Source organism: Phoca vitulina, unplaced genomic scaffold (assembly GCF_004348235.1).
Source record: "Phoca vitulina isolate PV1807 unplaced genomic scaffold, GSC_HSeal_1.0 scaffold6, whole genome shotgun sequence".
NCBI classification, from domain to species: Eukaryota; Metazoa; Chordata; class Mammalia; order Carnivora; family Phocidae; genus Phoca; species Phoca vitulina.
The window spans coordinates 69,863,757-69,875,865 of NW_022589709.1; the positions used below are offsets into that span (position 1 = coordinate 69,863,757).

Here is a 12,109-nt window from a genome sequence, read left to right on the forward strand (position 1 = left end):
CTGCGAGACTTCAGGCAAGTTACCTAATCTTTCTGTCCCTGGGTTTTCCTAGTTGGTAAAATGGGCATACAAGCACTATCCTGAACAGTTGTGACGATAGTCAGAATGTCTGCAAATCATCATTATGGTTTCTGACTTTCAGTGGCCACTCAATAAACAGCAGGTATTACTTCTTCTGTGATCTGTAGGGAATGACTGGCAGTTTGGGCAAGAAAAGCAGCTGAAATGGATTTGGGTTTTCAAGAAGTTGTGATAGAGGCCATGATTGGAAGAATGGGCGGGGGTGAAGGGGTGGGTGGGGTGAGGTGTGGTGATTGAGTCTGAGCTCTGGGAGACCAGGGAGGAGGCTGAAACAATGGTCTAGGCAAGAGATGAGGACCCAAACAAAGACACTGGGATGGAATGGACAGAAGCTATAAAACTATTCAGGGGGCAAAATGAGCTTGCTGACTAACTGGATGTAAGAGGTGAGGGAAGGAGAAAACTCTGGAATGATGACAGGCTTTCTAGTTATCCAGCAGTTCCACTAACCTGGACCTGTGGTACAGGAAGAGGGGCAGGCTGAAGGAGGGGGGTTGGGGGACAAGTAGTGGTGGGGGAGGGGAGGAATGGGGGGTATACTGAGGGACCAGAACCTCTTAGGAAGCCCGGTGTTAGAGAAAACAAGAATGCCTCATTGTTCTGTGAATGCGGGAGAAATGGGGCAAGCAGCCTCCACATTGTAAACAAGTGAATTTCAGAATCTTTAGGGTGGGCCTGGCAATTGTGACTTCCACTGCTGAAGGATTTTTTTCTAACTTGTGTCCCGTGCAGTTGACTTTCTCCTTCTAAGGCATCCCTTCTCAGTGCAGACCTAGAGATCATCTTCAGAACTCTCCCAAAGGCCAACTCCATGGGTTCCAGTCCTCCTGCTTAACCTCCTCCACCACAGTTTCCCAGAGAACCTACTCAGCCTCTTCAGGTCTAATCCTGAATTGTTTTCAAGTACAGTTGTATTTAGTGCAAAGTTCATCCTTGAGGTCATTTCCTGACATTCTAGCCAAATGTGTCAGGTGGTTTCCCACAGATGAGAAGACACAACAACAACAGGAAAACAAAATTCCTTGCTCTGGCCTCTCTTTTCATACACTTCTGTGAACATAAAACGGGTATCACTTATCATACATGGAAGATAACCCATCAGACAATATGATAAAAATGTTCAGTGTTATTCAGTTCAGAGATGGGCAATAGCTTGCCTCAAGCCCTGGCCCTCAGGCCTTGCTCTTTCCTCCTTCCAGAGGCTGATTATTAGCAAGCACCAGCACCAAACTGGGACCTTCCTAATATCATCCAGGGGCTTGGGGAAAATTGGAAAAGCAATAGCTTTCTCAGTCTATAGGTCTGTCGTTACACTCTGAGTCTCTGTCCTGCTAGAGTCAATGTGGGTACCAGCAGGCCCTAGTCCCATGTTAGGAAGCCCTAACTCCACTGCAGTCAGTCATTTTTTTGTGTCCCTGCTAGATTGGGAGTTCCTTGATGACAAGAGCTTACTCGTGGTGACTTCAGCAGCATATGCGATGGTTGGACACAGCTGATAGTTCATAAAGGAACAAAGTGATAGTAAATGAAAACCTTTAGGTGTAAAAGACTTAGGACAAATTCTTTACTGGAGAATGGGGTGGCCAGGGAAGACAGTGCTGGAGGGCCTGGGAGTCTAAAGGGAGTCTGGTGAAGAGTCTGAGAGGAGGGGGGCTACAGACATCCAAGATGAACTACACTGACATCCTAATAGCGTTGCCTGATGACGTCTCTGTTGATGGCACAGTGCAGTGACAAGAGTGTATGTTCGAGAATCAGACAATTCTAGGGTTAATCCAAACTCTCACTGTTTACTAATTACATGAACTATGACCATATTATTTTGGGGGGACCTTAATTACCTTGCTATAAAGTGGTGATAATACCTCCCCTACAAAGGCTCTTACCATCTTTTGGGATAGAGGGCAGGATTTAGGAGACCAGCAGCGAATAAAGACTTTGCTATCAGAGGATATCATCCTATCTATTTCTCTATCATCAATCATACTAGTCTCAGTAAGTGTTCAAGGTTATTGCTGCTGTTCTTGTTGTATTGGTAGTAGAATCCCCAGCACTCATTATGGTCGCTAGCATGCTGTAAGCACCCAACAGACGTTTATTGGTTGAAAGAGTTACGCTGACCTGTGTGAGCTTTCTACAGGAAACTATTCCTCCTCCAGTTTTCCCTGAGTATATGTCACCACCATCTGCCTAGATGTTTAAGTCAAAAGTCTTGATTCCTTGATTTGGAGTGCCTACTAGGACTAGGCACTGTGCAGGGTGGTGGGATGGGGAAGGTAAGGGAAGCTTGAAAGGATGTTAGAGAAAAAAGGAAGCAAAAGAACTTGTCATTTGCTCAATTTTTTACTTTTTTTAGATGTAGCTTATAAGTGAAGCCTTAATGTTTTTTACAACACCTGGGCAAACATGTAGAAATACTTATAATCCACAGCCATCTGAATCGAGAAAGACTATCAACACTGTGCATAGGTTCCCTGGGAATAGGATATGCAAATGCCCTACTTTGGAATTCTCACCATCTGTGAAAACTAGGAAGAAACATTATTTATTTATTTATTTTATTAAAAAAATTTTTTGGGGGGGGATACTATTTATTTTAAATCCTACTGGGATTCTCTACTCTGGTCCAGCCTCCAGGAGAGGTAAATGACTGGAAAGAAGAATTATAAAGGCACATGAAAAGTGACTCTTGGCTAAATCTTTTGGGAAACCAACTTACAGCTGAGTGAGCTTGCTTATATCCACTGAGTGTGGGCTGTACTTTCTATATCTATCTCTCTCTATAAAAAAATGGCTTCAGAAAAATTCAGTTAGTCTTTGGCTTAGTTGTAAATCACTAGGCCCCTCATTTTAGAGAGAGAGAGAGAGAGAGAGTGTGTGTGTGTGTGTGGTGGAGTGAGAATTTTGGGCAAAAGCGTGTACGTACTTGTAAAAAAGCATTTGGAATGTGTGTGTAGGAAGGGAACTTTATGGTTCTTTATGTAAGGAGAGAGTACGTGGAGGGGAAGATGTATTTGTGTGTGTGTGTGAGTGTATGTTGTGCAGGTGGTGGGCTGAAGGACATGAGCAGTCAGCCTCTTAGAGATCCAGACAGTGGTGTAAGATACAAAATGTCGTAGATGGAGATTGTTTTCGTTTCAGACCAGCACACGGGTCTTTGAGAAGCCCTTGACTTTCTCCTCCTCCTTGTCTTGTTAAAGAGGGATTAGAGTCCAATTAAGTCCTTTAATCCCAAGGTAGAGATTCATGTTTTAAAACAAGATTTACAGCTTCAAAAAAAATACATCAGTGCAAGTTGAAGTTTGTCCTTTCAAGTTGCCACCTGTATGGTTCCAAAGAGTGTTTTCAACAGAATCCCCAACATGCAGTTGTTCTTAATTACTTTGCCTCATACCTCCAGTCCTTCATCTTTCAAAGTACCCTTCAACCTAAATAGCCACATGCTGTTAGAAGTACTTCTGCTTCTGGATTGCCACAGTCGCCCCTTGGCTTATCTCCCTGCAGTTGGCAATTCAGTGTCCGGGCTTAATAATAACAGTACTAAGAGCCAGTGCTCACGGGTGTTCAGTTATGTGCCAGGCATCGTGCTAACCACTTTGCATGTATTATTTTATTTCACTTTTCACTGCAGATTACGGAGCCAGTCCTGAAAACAGCTAGTACCCACAGTTTCCCTTTTTCTCTTTTCCTTCCTTTCCACATGATGCCACAGGACAGGAAAGTGAAGCTCTAATCGTGATGCCAAAACCCACTCTGGAAAATGGGTGCCATATTTGGAGGGAAGTTCTTTAAGGGACAGGAACCATGTCATGGCTTTTGGCATGGGAAAGCAAAGTATCTGTGAGGATCTGGCAACTTGTTTAACTCTTCTTGGCCTCAGTTTTCTCACCTGTGAAATGGGGATAACAGTAATAATACCTAACTCAAGAGGCTGTTTCAAGGACAACATGAGATCATGTGTCTACAGCTCTGACACATAATACACACAGCAGTAGTTACTATGAATGCATTATGGATGCTCAGCAAGTACCAGATATCCAATATTGCTTGTGACGTGGTGTGTATGACCTGCCTAATACCAAGGTACCCTTATCCCAGCGGTCTGTTTCCTACCTGCCCCACAGAGCTGGGAGGAACATCTGCTTTCTCCATGTGCTGGGTGATCACAGAGGGGTTGCTGGAGCTGATGAGCACTGGGGTGCTGATCTCCACCATATGGCGCCCTGAGGGAGAATGGACCATCCTGTTGAGAGTGTTCAAGGCTGTTGTGATGGAGAACTGGCCAGGCTCCTTCCTCCTGGGCCCAGGGCCCCTTCGCAGGGTGGGCGTGTTGGTTGCTTTGCCTTGGGAGGATGAGGGCACCAGTGACAGGCTCTTCGTGCAGGCTGACTGCCGGCCTTTGTTCTTCTCTAGAAGGTGTCTTGCAGTGAGGTTTGGCTGAAAACACAGAAGGTCCATGAGAAGCTAGTCTTCCTGATCTAGTGTGAGCAGCTAAGTCCTACCCAGGTTAGTCTGACACCAATTCAGATGCTACCATCATCTTTGGTCAAATTCCACCTTTTAGCAATACGTCCCAGCTACTTTGCTCTATCAGTATACTCTGACAACTCTCTTGCAAAGTAGGTACTGCTCTTATTCTTCACTGCGGGCCACAGGGGTTAAAAATAAGCCATGATACTCTTCCCCGATTGGGAGCAGTCTTCCTTCACCCATTTCTCCCAGGCACACCCCTACCCTTTTCCTCTTTTAGCCACTCCTGAATGCACCTGGGTGGGCTGCAGCCCCTGTGCTCTCCCACTGTGGCACTTTACACACCACACTGCAATCATTTCCCTTTTGTTCCCCCACCCCCACCCCGGACTGGCAGCTACCTGAGGGCAGTGAGCTCACACATGTCCATCTCTGCCATATCCCACAGGGGGTGCTCAGTGAGTGTTTGTGCAATCATGTGTGCATGAAGTTGCTCAGGTTTATACATCTGAGAAGCAACTGCACCAGAATGTAAATCCATTCAGAACTTTGAATCTTTATGCTAAGACCATCTTTTACTACTTCCTTTAAACACTTTCATCTCCCCACCATTCTTTCTTATTCCATACCTCTTAGTCTGTGATATGCTGGTAAATCAAGAGAAGAGAAGAGAAGAGAGGAGAGGAGAGGAGAGAGGAGAGGAGAGGAGAGAAGAGAAAAAAAAGAGCATGCCCTGTTTTGTAGAGTTTAGTAATTTCAATGGTATAAATATATACCAATGGTTTACAACTAGCTAGCAAAATTCCTGAAAATGTAAAAGCCAGCTCTTGCAATCTAGTTCTAGCTCTAGCACAACCACTGACTGTGCTATATTTTGAGTTCAGTTCCTTCGGAAGGCTGAGATATGCTGACAAAGTTGCCCTCCCAAGCCACGTCTCATTCTAATGTAGAGATTCAACTATAAAGGTAAAAGGGAGTTTGCCCATTTAAGAACTTTTTATGACAGTGTGCAAATGATTAAAATAGCCAATATAGAAAATTTTAAAGAGGAGGTAGTTCCTACCCCAAGAAGCTTATTACTGTGAAAAAGAAAATCATCAGGTAGGGGAAGTGGCGTTATTATGTCTACTTTAAAGATGAGAGAGCTGTGGCCCAGAAGGGGTGATTTATAAATGGCACAGCCAGTAAACAGACAACAGAACAAGAAAATATCAGATAGAAATAAGTTCTTTGACATGATAGAGAGTGGCAGGGGGAGGTGCCTACTTTGGGGGGGAGGTCAAGGAAATCCCACTGAGAAGGTGACATTTAACCAAGACACAGATGACAAGAAGGAGCCAGCCATGTGAAGATGGGGTAAGAATATTCCAAACAGAGGGATCATAACCTAGTGGGAAGATCCTAAAGAGGGAAAAACAGTCTGAGAAAAAGTCAAGAAAGAAACAGAAGCTGGACCAGAGAGAGTGAGGAGCAGGTAGTAAAGAGACCACAGAGACAGGCAGGGGCTGGGTCCCAAAAGTCCTGGGAGGCTCAAGTTTATTCAAAGTGTAATAGGAAGCCTCTGGCAGCATTAGGTTGAGGAGTGACACGATCTGATTTATGTTTTTAAAAGCTCATGCTACGGTTTGGCAGTTTCTTACCAAGTTAAACCCATACTTAGCATCTGACCCAGTCATCCCACTCCTACGTAATTATTGAAGAGACAGGAAAACTTATGCCCACTCAAAAATCGGTATGCAAATGTTTATAGTACTTTACTCATAGTTGCTAACAACTGGAAATGACTGCATTGTCTTTCAACTGGTGCATGGACAAACAAACTCTGGCACATCCATACAGTGGAATACGGCTCATCAATATAAACGGACAAACTACAGACCCACACAACAACATGGGTGAGTCCAAAATGCTTTGTGCTAAGTGAAAGAAGCCAGACTCAAAGGCTACATTCTGTATGATTCCATTGATAGGACATTCTGGAAAAGGAAAATTATAGGAGCAGAAACCAGATCAGCGGTTGCCAACAGTTGGGAATCAGGGAAGGGGCTGACAACAGAGTCAGCATGCTGTTGTATTTTGGTGGTGGTGGGGGTGTTGGAACTATTCCATTTTGATGGGAGTGTATGCATTTACCAAAATGTATAGAAGTGGACACCAAAAAGAGTAAATTTTACTGTATGCAAATAAAAAGAAACACATAAAAGCTCATTCTGGCTGTTATTCAGAAGTGCCAGCCCAGAAGTAGGGAGACCAGCTAGGAAGTTCCAGAAATTGTCTAGGCAAACTCTGATGGCAGTCTGGACTAGGGACAATGTTTTAAGTTCCCCAGCGCACTGATCCCTCCATTGTTCACCCAGTAAGAGGACAATATATATTCTTTGAGTTGAATGAGTAGAGTTCTTTACGGTCATTCACAGCTACAACGAAATAGGTTGATTTTTTTTTTTTTTGTCTCTACCTAATTGTTCTGTCCCCAGGTGAGCAACACCAGTGTTTTCATAAGCAACATTGACAAAGGGCTCTGTGTGACTCTTGGTCTGCCCTGTGCTCTGCCAACATGATTAATAGCTCAGTTGGGGGAGGATTACACAGCTCTTAAATTTATACCCACTCATTTGAAACAATATCCTTGAGGTTCATTGGGCTGAGCAAGGTTCACATAACCCAGGCAGGCCTCATTGGAGAAGTCCTGACAGGAATGGGTATAAGCTCAGTATTTGTTTTACCACCTTTTTATCCAGGTGCTATTCAATAAATCAAATGATACATTAACAAGAAAAATCCTGTTTATGCAGAAAAGAAAACCACAACAAAAACCCACATCACTCTTACAAGAAAGCTTTCCTTCTTTCCAATTGCTTTGCATGGCACTGGTAATTCAAAACTTATTTAAAGAGTTCTCAGCAAGTGCTAGTCTTAATGAAATGACTGGAGTCAAAATTTAAGTACTGCTTTAAAAAGCTCAATTTAGATTTCAAGTAATTTTTGAAAATCAGGTTCCCAGATTACAGCAACCACTTGATTATCTTTTTCCCCTCCTAGCAATTAGGAGAACAAATGAAGCAATGGCTAGTTTGATGATAATCTTGAGGGTTCTTGTAATCACTAATTTTAGAGGTGAAGTGGTGGGGAGAGTGTCCAAATGAATAATCATTAAATGTAGAAGTTTTGGAAAAAAGGGTATCAGAGATGGGTAATAAAATCAATGGTCCTTTCCCCCTCAGAGCTATGGAGAAGCTTCTTGAAATAACGCAGGGGACCGTGCAAACTCTAAAATGCAAAAACTGAACCACCTCCTATGTATTCAGCTAGGTATTAACTGTAGCTGATCTCTGTCCTTGGAGACTTAACCACTGTCTCCCCATCACTATTAACTGTTCCTCTTTAGCAGATGTTGCTTGACCCAGCAAATGCCTCCACCACTAACCTAGGCACATAAAGCAGAAAGTGAGGCATGCATTCTTGACCACTTCTTCTGCCCTGTTCCTCACTTCCATCAACCTCTAAGTCCTGTGGATCTACCTCCTAAATGGTGTTTGAATCTGTCCACTTGTTTCCAATCTCCTGGTCCAACCCACTGTCATCTTGTAACTGAGCCATGGGTGCACTGGCCTCCTAATTGGTATTTCTGCTTTTTCCTCTTCAAATTATTCTTCCCATTGTAGCCAGAAGAGCAGTCTTTAATAAACCCAGGTCTGATGGAGTTACTGAGTCTCTTAAAATCTTTCGATGGTGTCTACTGACTTCTGGATCAAGTCCAAACTTTTTATGATACGGCAGAGACCACGATATTTACTCGACAGTCCTTGTACTCCCCTGTACTTCTCAGCTGCCTTGAAGACAGGTGGAGCTAGGGGACTGGTTCAGGCGATGAGTGGAGTAACAAGTGTAACTTCTGAGCTGAGGCATTTACTGATGTACAACTCATTCTTCCTTACTCCTCCCTTGCCGTGAAAACTGGGGAAGTCCATGTGTTCCAGATGGCAACTACAAGATGGCTCAACCTCAGTGTGGGTTCTGGAGTGACTCTGTGAGCAGAGCCTCTCATGGTCCTGTGCCGAACATGTAATGTGGGTGAGAAGAAAGTTTATCTTTATTGAGCCATTGACAGTTTGGGGCTGTTTATTACCATAGCATAACTGAGCTCATCCTGACTCATACAGGATGATTTATAAAGCCCTCTGTGATCTGTCTCCCACTTACTTCCCTGGCTGCCTCGTGTCATTCTCTTACTCTCTAAGCTCCATCTCTAGGATTCTTTTGGACCTTTGGGTTCCCTACACTTCCTCATCCCGTAGGACTTTTGCACATGTTACCTTCATTCCCTAAAGCACGCTTCCCTCCATGCTCACCTACATAGCTCCTAATCATCTGTCTGATCTTTGCTTAAAAGGCATTTGCTGACCCCCTTCCCACAGAAGTTGCACATCATTCCCTCCCTCCCCCACTTAGTTCCCTCTCCTTCACTCTTTGCATCATTCATTACACTTAGAATTACTTGATTAATGTCTGACTTTACAATCCCTGAAAGTAGGGACCCACATCTCTCTGTATCTTTAGACCTTAGCCTAGGACCTGACTTAGCAGGTATGCAATGTAAAATTAGTTGAATGACTGAATATACATATATAGGACAGGGTCACACTGAATGGTTTGTTTTCTAAATTTTGTCTCTTCGTTCACTCGCTAAGCTAATTTTTTTTGCAGAGTACCTGTTCTGTATTAGTCTGGCCTGTGCGGTATAAGCACACAGCCATCAGGTGTTTAGAGAAGGCAGAGATAACTGAGTGGTCACCGAGAGGTGAAATTTTATGGAAGAAGCAGGTTTCTAGTTGAGCCTTGTAACCTGAGTGAGATTTGAACAGGTAAAGAGAATTGGGTATGTGTGCCTCAAAGGGGCCTCAGCAAGAGAAAAAGCACTGATAATTAGAATATTGTTTACTAGAGATTGTAAGGACACCAGCCTCTCGGGATTCATCCTCTTTCCTTCCCTTCCATTTTTCATCCCATCAACATTGATTGAGTGGGAAGAGCTATGGAGAACCTTGCAAGCTGGAATGGTGTTCTGGGCACACCATTTGCTTCAGAACCTGTTTTGGCTCTTAAGAATGAAAGAATTGGTCCCTATATCTCCAACTATGCCTCTGTCTGTTTTCACCCTACCTTCCTAAAGGGTGGAAAGCGTGCCTTTTACTGTATTCGTAGCTCCCCACTGCTCACTTTTAATGCTTTATGCCTGGTAAGCATCCAATTAATGCAGTTAAACAATGGAACCTCTCTTTTAAATTTGTAATGACTTGCCTCAAGCTAGGGTGAGGCTCGAGGATAATGAGGTTAGGAACTCCAGGTTATAGTATTACATTTGAGAAGTAGGTAGACATAGTCTAGCATGTGGTCTTCCTTTGTTTTCTTTTTAAAGTAGCTTAAAAAAACTGAGAAGGAATATATCAATATGCTCATTTCTGAAGATTTATAAAATACAAGTTGCAGAAGAAAATGAAAATTATCTAGAATTTCACTATCTGGTGATCACCACTGTTAATATTTTTGTACATATCCTTCCAGTCCTCTATCCATTTATATACACACACACATATTTATAAGTCTAGTTTCGTACAGTTCCATTTATTTATTGTGGTAAAAACACATGACATAAATTTACCCTAATAACCATTTTAAAGTATATGATTCAGTAGTGTTGAGTATATTCATATTGTTGTGAAACAGATCTTCAGGACTTTCTGACCTCCTAATCCAATACTCTATACCCATTAAACTTTATTTTATTTACAAAGAAATCATAAACCTTTTTCCATAATACCAAATACTCAATGATATTGACTACTTTTCTTTAACATAAATTTTAATGGGTATATATTTTTTCATCACCCTAATTTTTAAAAATGAAATTCTTATTGTCGGATATTTAGATTATTTCTGGTTTTTCACCATTACACACAAGGCTTTGGTGAACACTCTGTACATATATCTTTGCATACTTGTTTGAATTTTTCTCTACAATAAACTCTCAGATGTGGAACTGCTGAATCAAAGGAGATGGAGGTTTTTAATGTTATTGATACGGGTTTATTTGAGTTTGGGCATGAGAAATTGCAAAATTTACACTCTCATCGGCAGAATAAAAAGGCCCATTTCCCCACACTCTTACCAGAACTGGGTGTTATCTTCTGGCATCTTTTCTTTGGAGACCTTAGTTAATTTTTGAAATAAGGCTCTTATCAAAAAGGTATTTTTCTCAGGCATCCCTGTGGCACGTGTGTATTTTGGAGTGAGCATGCACTTGATGGAGACTTGATACTCACGTACCTCTACAAACAGGATCGGGAAGATGCCTACTTGATCCCCTAACTTGCCTTCTGCCCAATTCTCATCCACTCGGCTGATCACCGTGATGATATCATCCTGAAAGAGACAAAGTCTCAAGGTCACCATTTGCTCTTGGTTTTCAGGTGGTGAAAGCTTTCAGTGGAGATCAGTGTGGAATCCCAGATGGTGTAAAGTGCAAGAAATGTTAACTCTTTCATAATTTAGTTATAAAATCTTCCTCTATAAAGGGCAGCATTTGGGCCACCAAGATGGCAAGAGGAGTAGAAATAATTTGGAGGACCAGTGGAATCCAATTGAAAATTCCAAATTTTCAATCAGCAGCAGAATCTGGGCTTTAGTTTATATTAATCTGATGGAGAAATCAGTATGGGAGCCATAGGGAGAGAGATTTCTAGCTTAGCAAAAGGAAGAATAAATTTCATTCTAATTTTGAAGATTTTTCAGAACCTATTCAACTTTAAAATTTTTTTTTTATTTTTAGTAATCTCTACATCCATTTGGGGCTTGGGCTCACAACCCCGAGATCAAGAGTCGCATGCTCCACCGACTGAGCCAGCCAGGCACCCTTATTCAATTTTTAATGGATCAGATATAAGGTGGCTTTTTATTCAAAATTTTCTTATTATAAAAGGTTATATGTAGATTTGTAGAAACATTAGGAAATACAGTAAAAAAACCTAACTCTACTACAATATAGATATAACCATTGTTAACATCCCTGTTAGCACATTTCCCCCCAGATTCTTCTCTATGAAGATAAAACATATATATACATACACAAACACACACAATGATTCTTAAAAACTTGCTGAAAACAAACACACATACAATGAAGTTCATAAAGTTTGGATGTAAAGCTTGATGAATGTTAACACTAACTATTTCCATGAAACCCCCATCCAGATGAAGAGATAGAGAACATTTTCAGCACCCACAAGGCTCCTTTGTGCCCTTTCCCATCATCTAGCAAGAAGTAACCACTGTTCTGACTCCTAGCATATGTATATGTATACATTCATTCTGCCCATCCTTATATTTCATATAAAAGAAGTCATAGAGGACACACTGATTTTTCACCTTATCAGGAATGCCTTTCCACTTCCATACCTGTTCATCAGTCCAAATCTGAATATCCATCTACTGATCGCTCTGACCTTCTGATCCATGCCTCTCAGGAATTTAGATGAATCCAAATCTAAGTTCATTATTG

At 42.0% G+C, this 12,109-nt stretch overlaps 1 protein-coding gene across 2 annotated transcripts in view; it reads right to left on the minus strand.

The window, feature by feature from the left end:
• Window positions 1-12,109, minus strand: part of SH3RF2 (SH3 domain containing ring finger 2) — a 125,796-nt gene that overhangs the window by 57,396 nt on the left and 56,291 nt on the right. For both annotated transcript variants that reach the window (XM_032404446.1, XM_032404447.1), the window contains exons 4-5: window positions 10,879-10,974; window positions 4,195-4,518 (exon numbers count right to left, since the gene is read on the minus strand). In XM_032404446.1, the coding sequence (XP_032260337.1) occupies window positions 4,195-4,518; window positions 10,879-10,974 (420 nt within the window). The remainder of the gene's footprint in view (window positions 1-4,194; window positions 4,519-10,878; window positions 10,975-12,109) is intronic.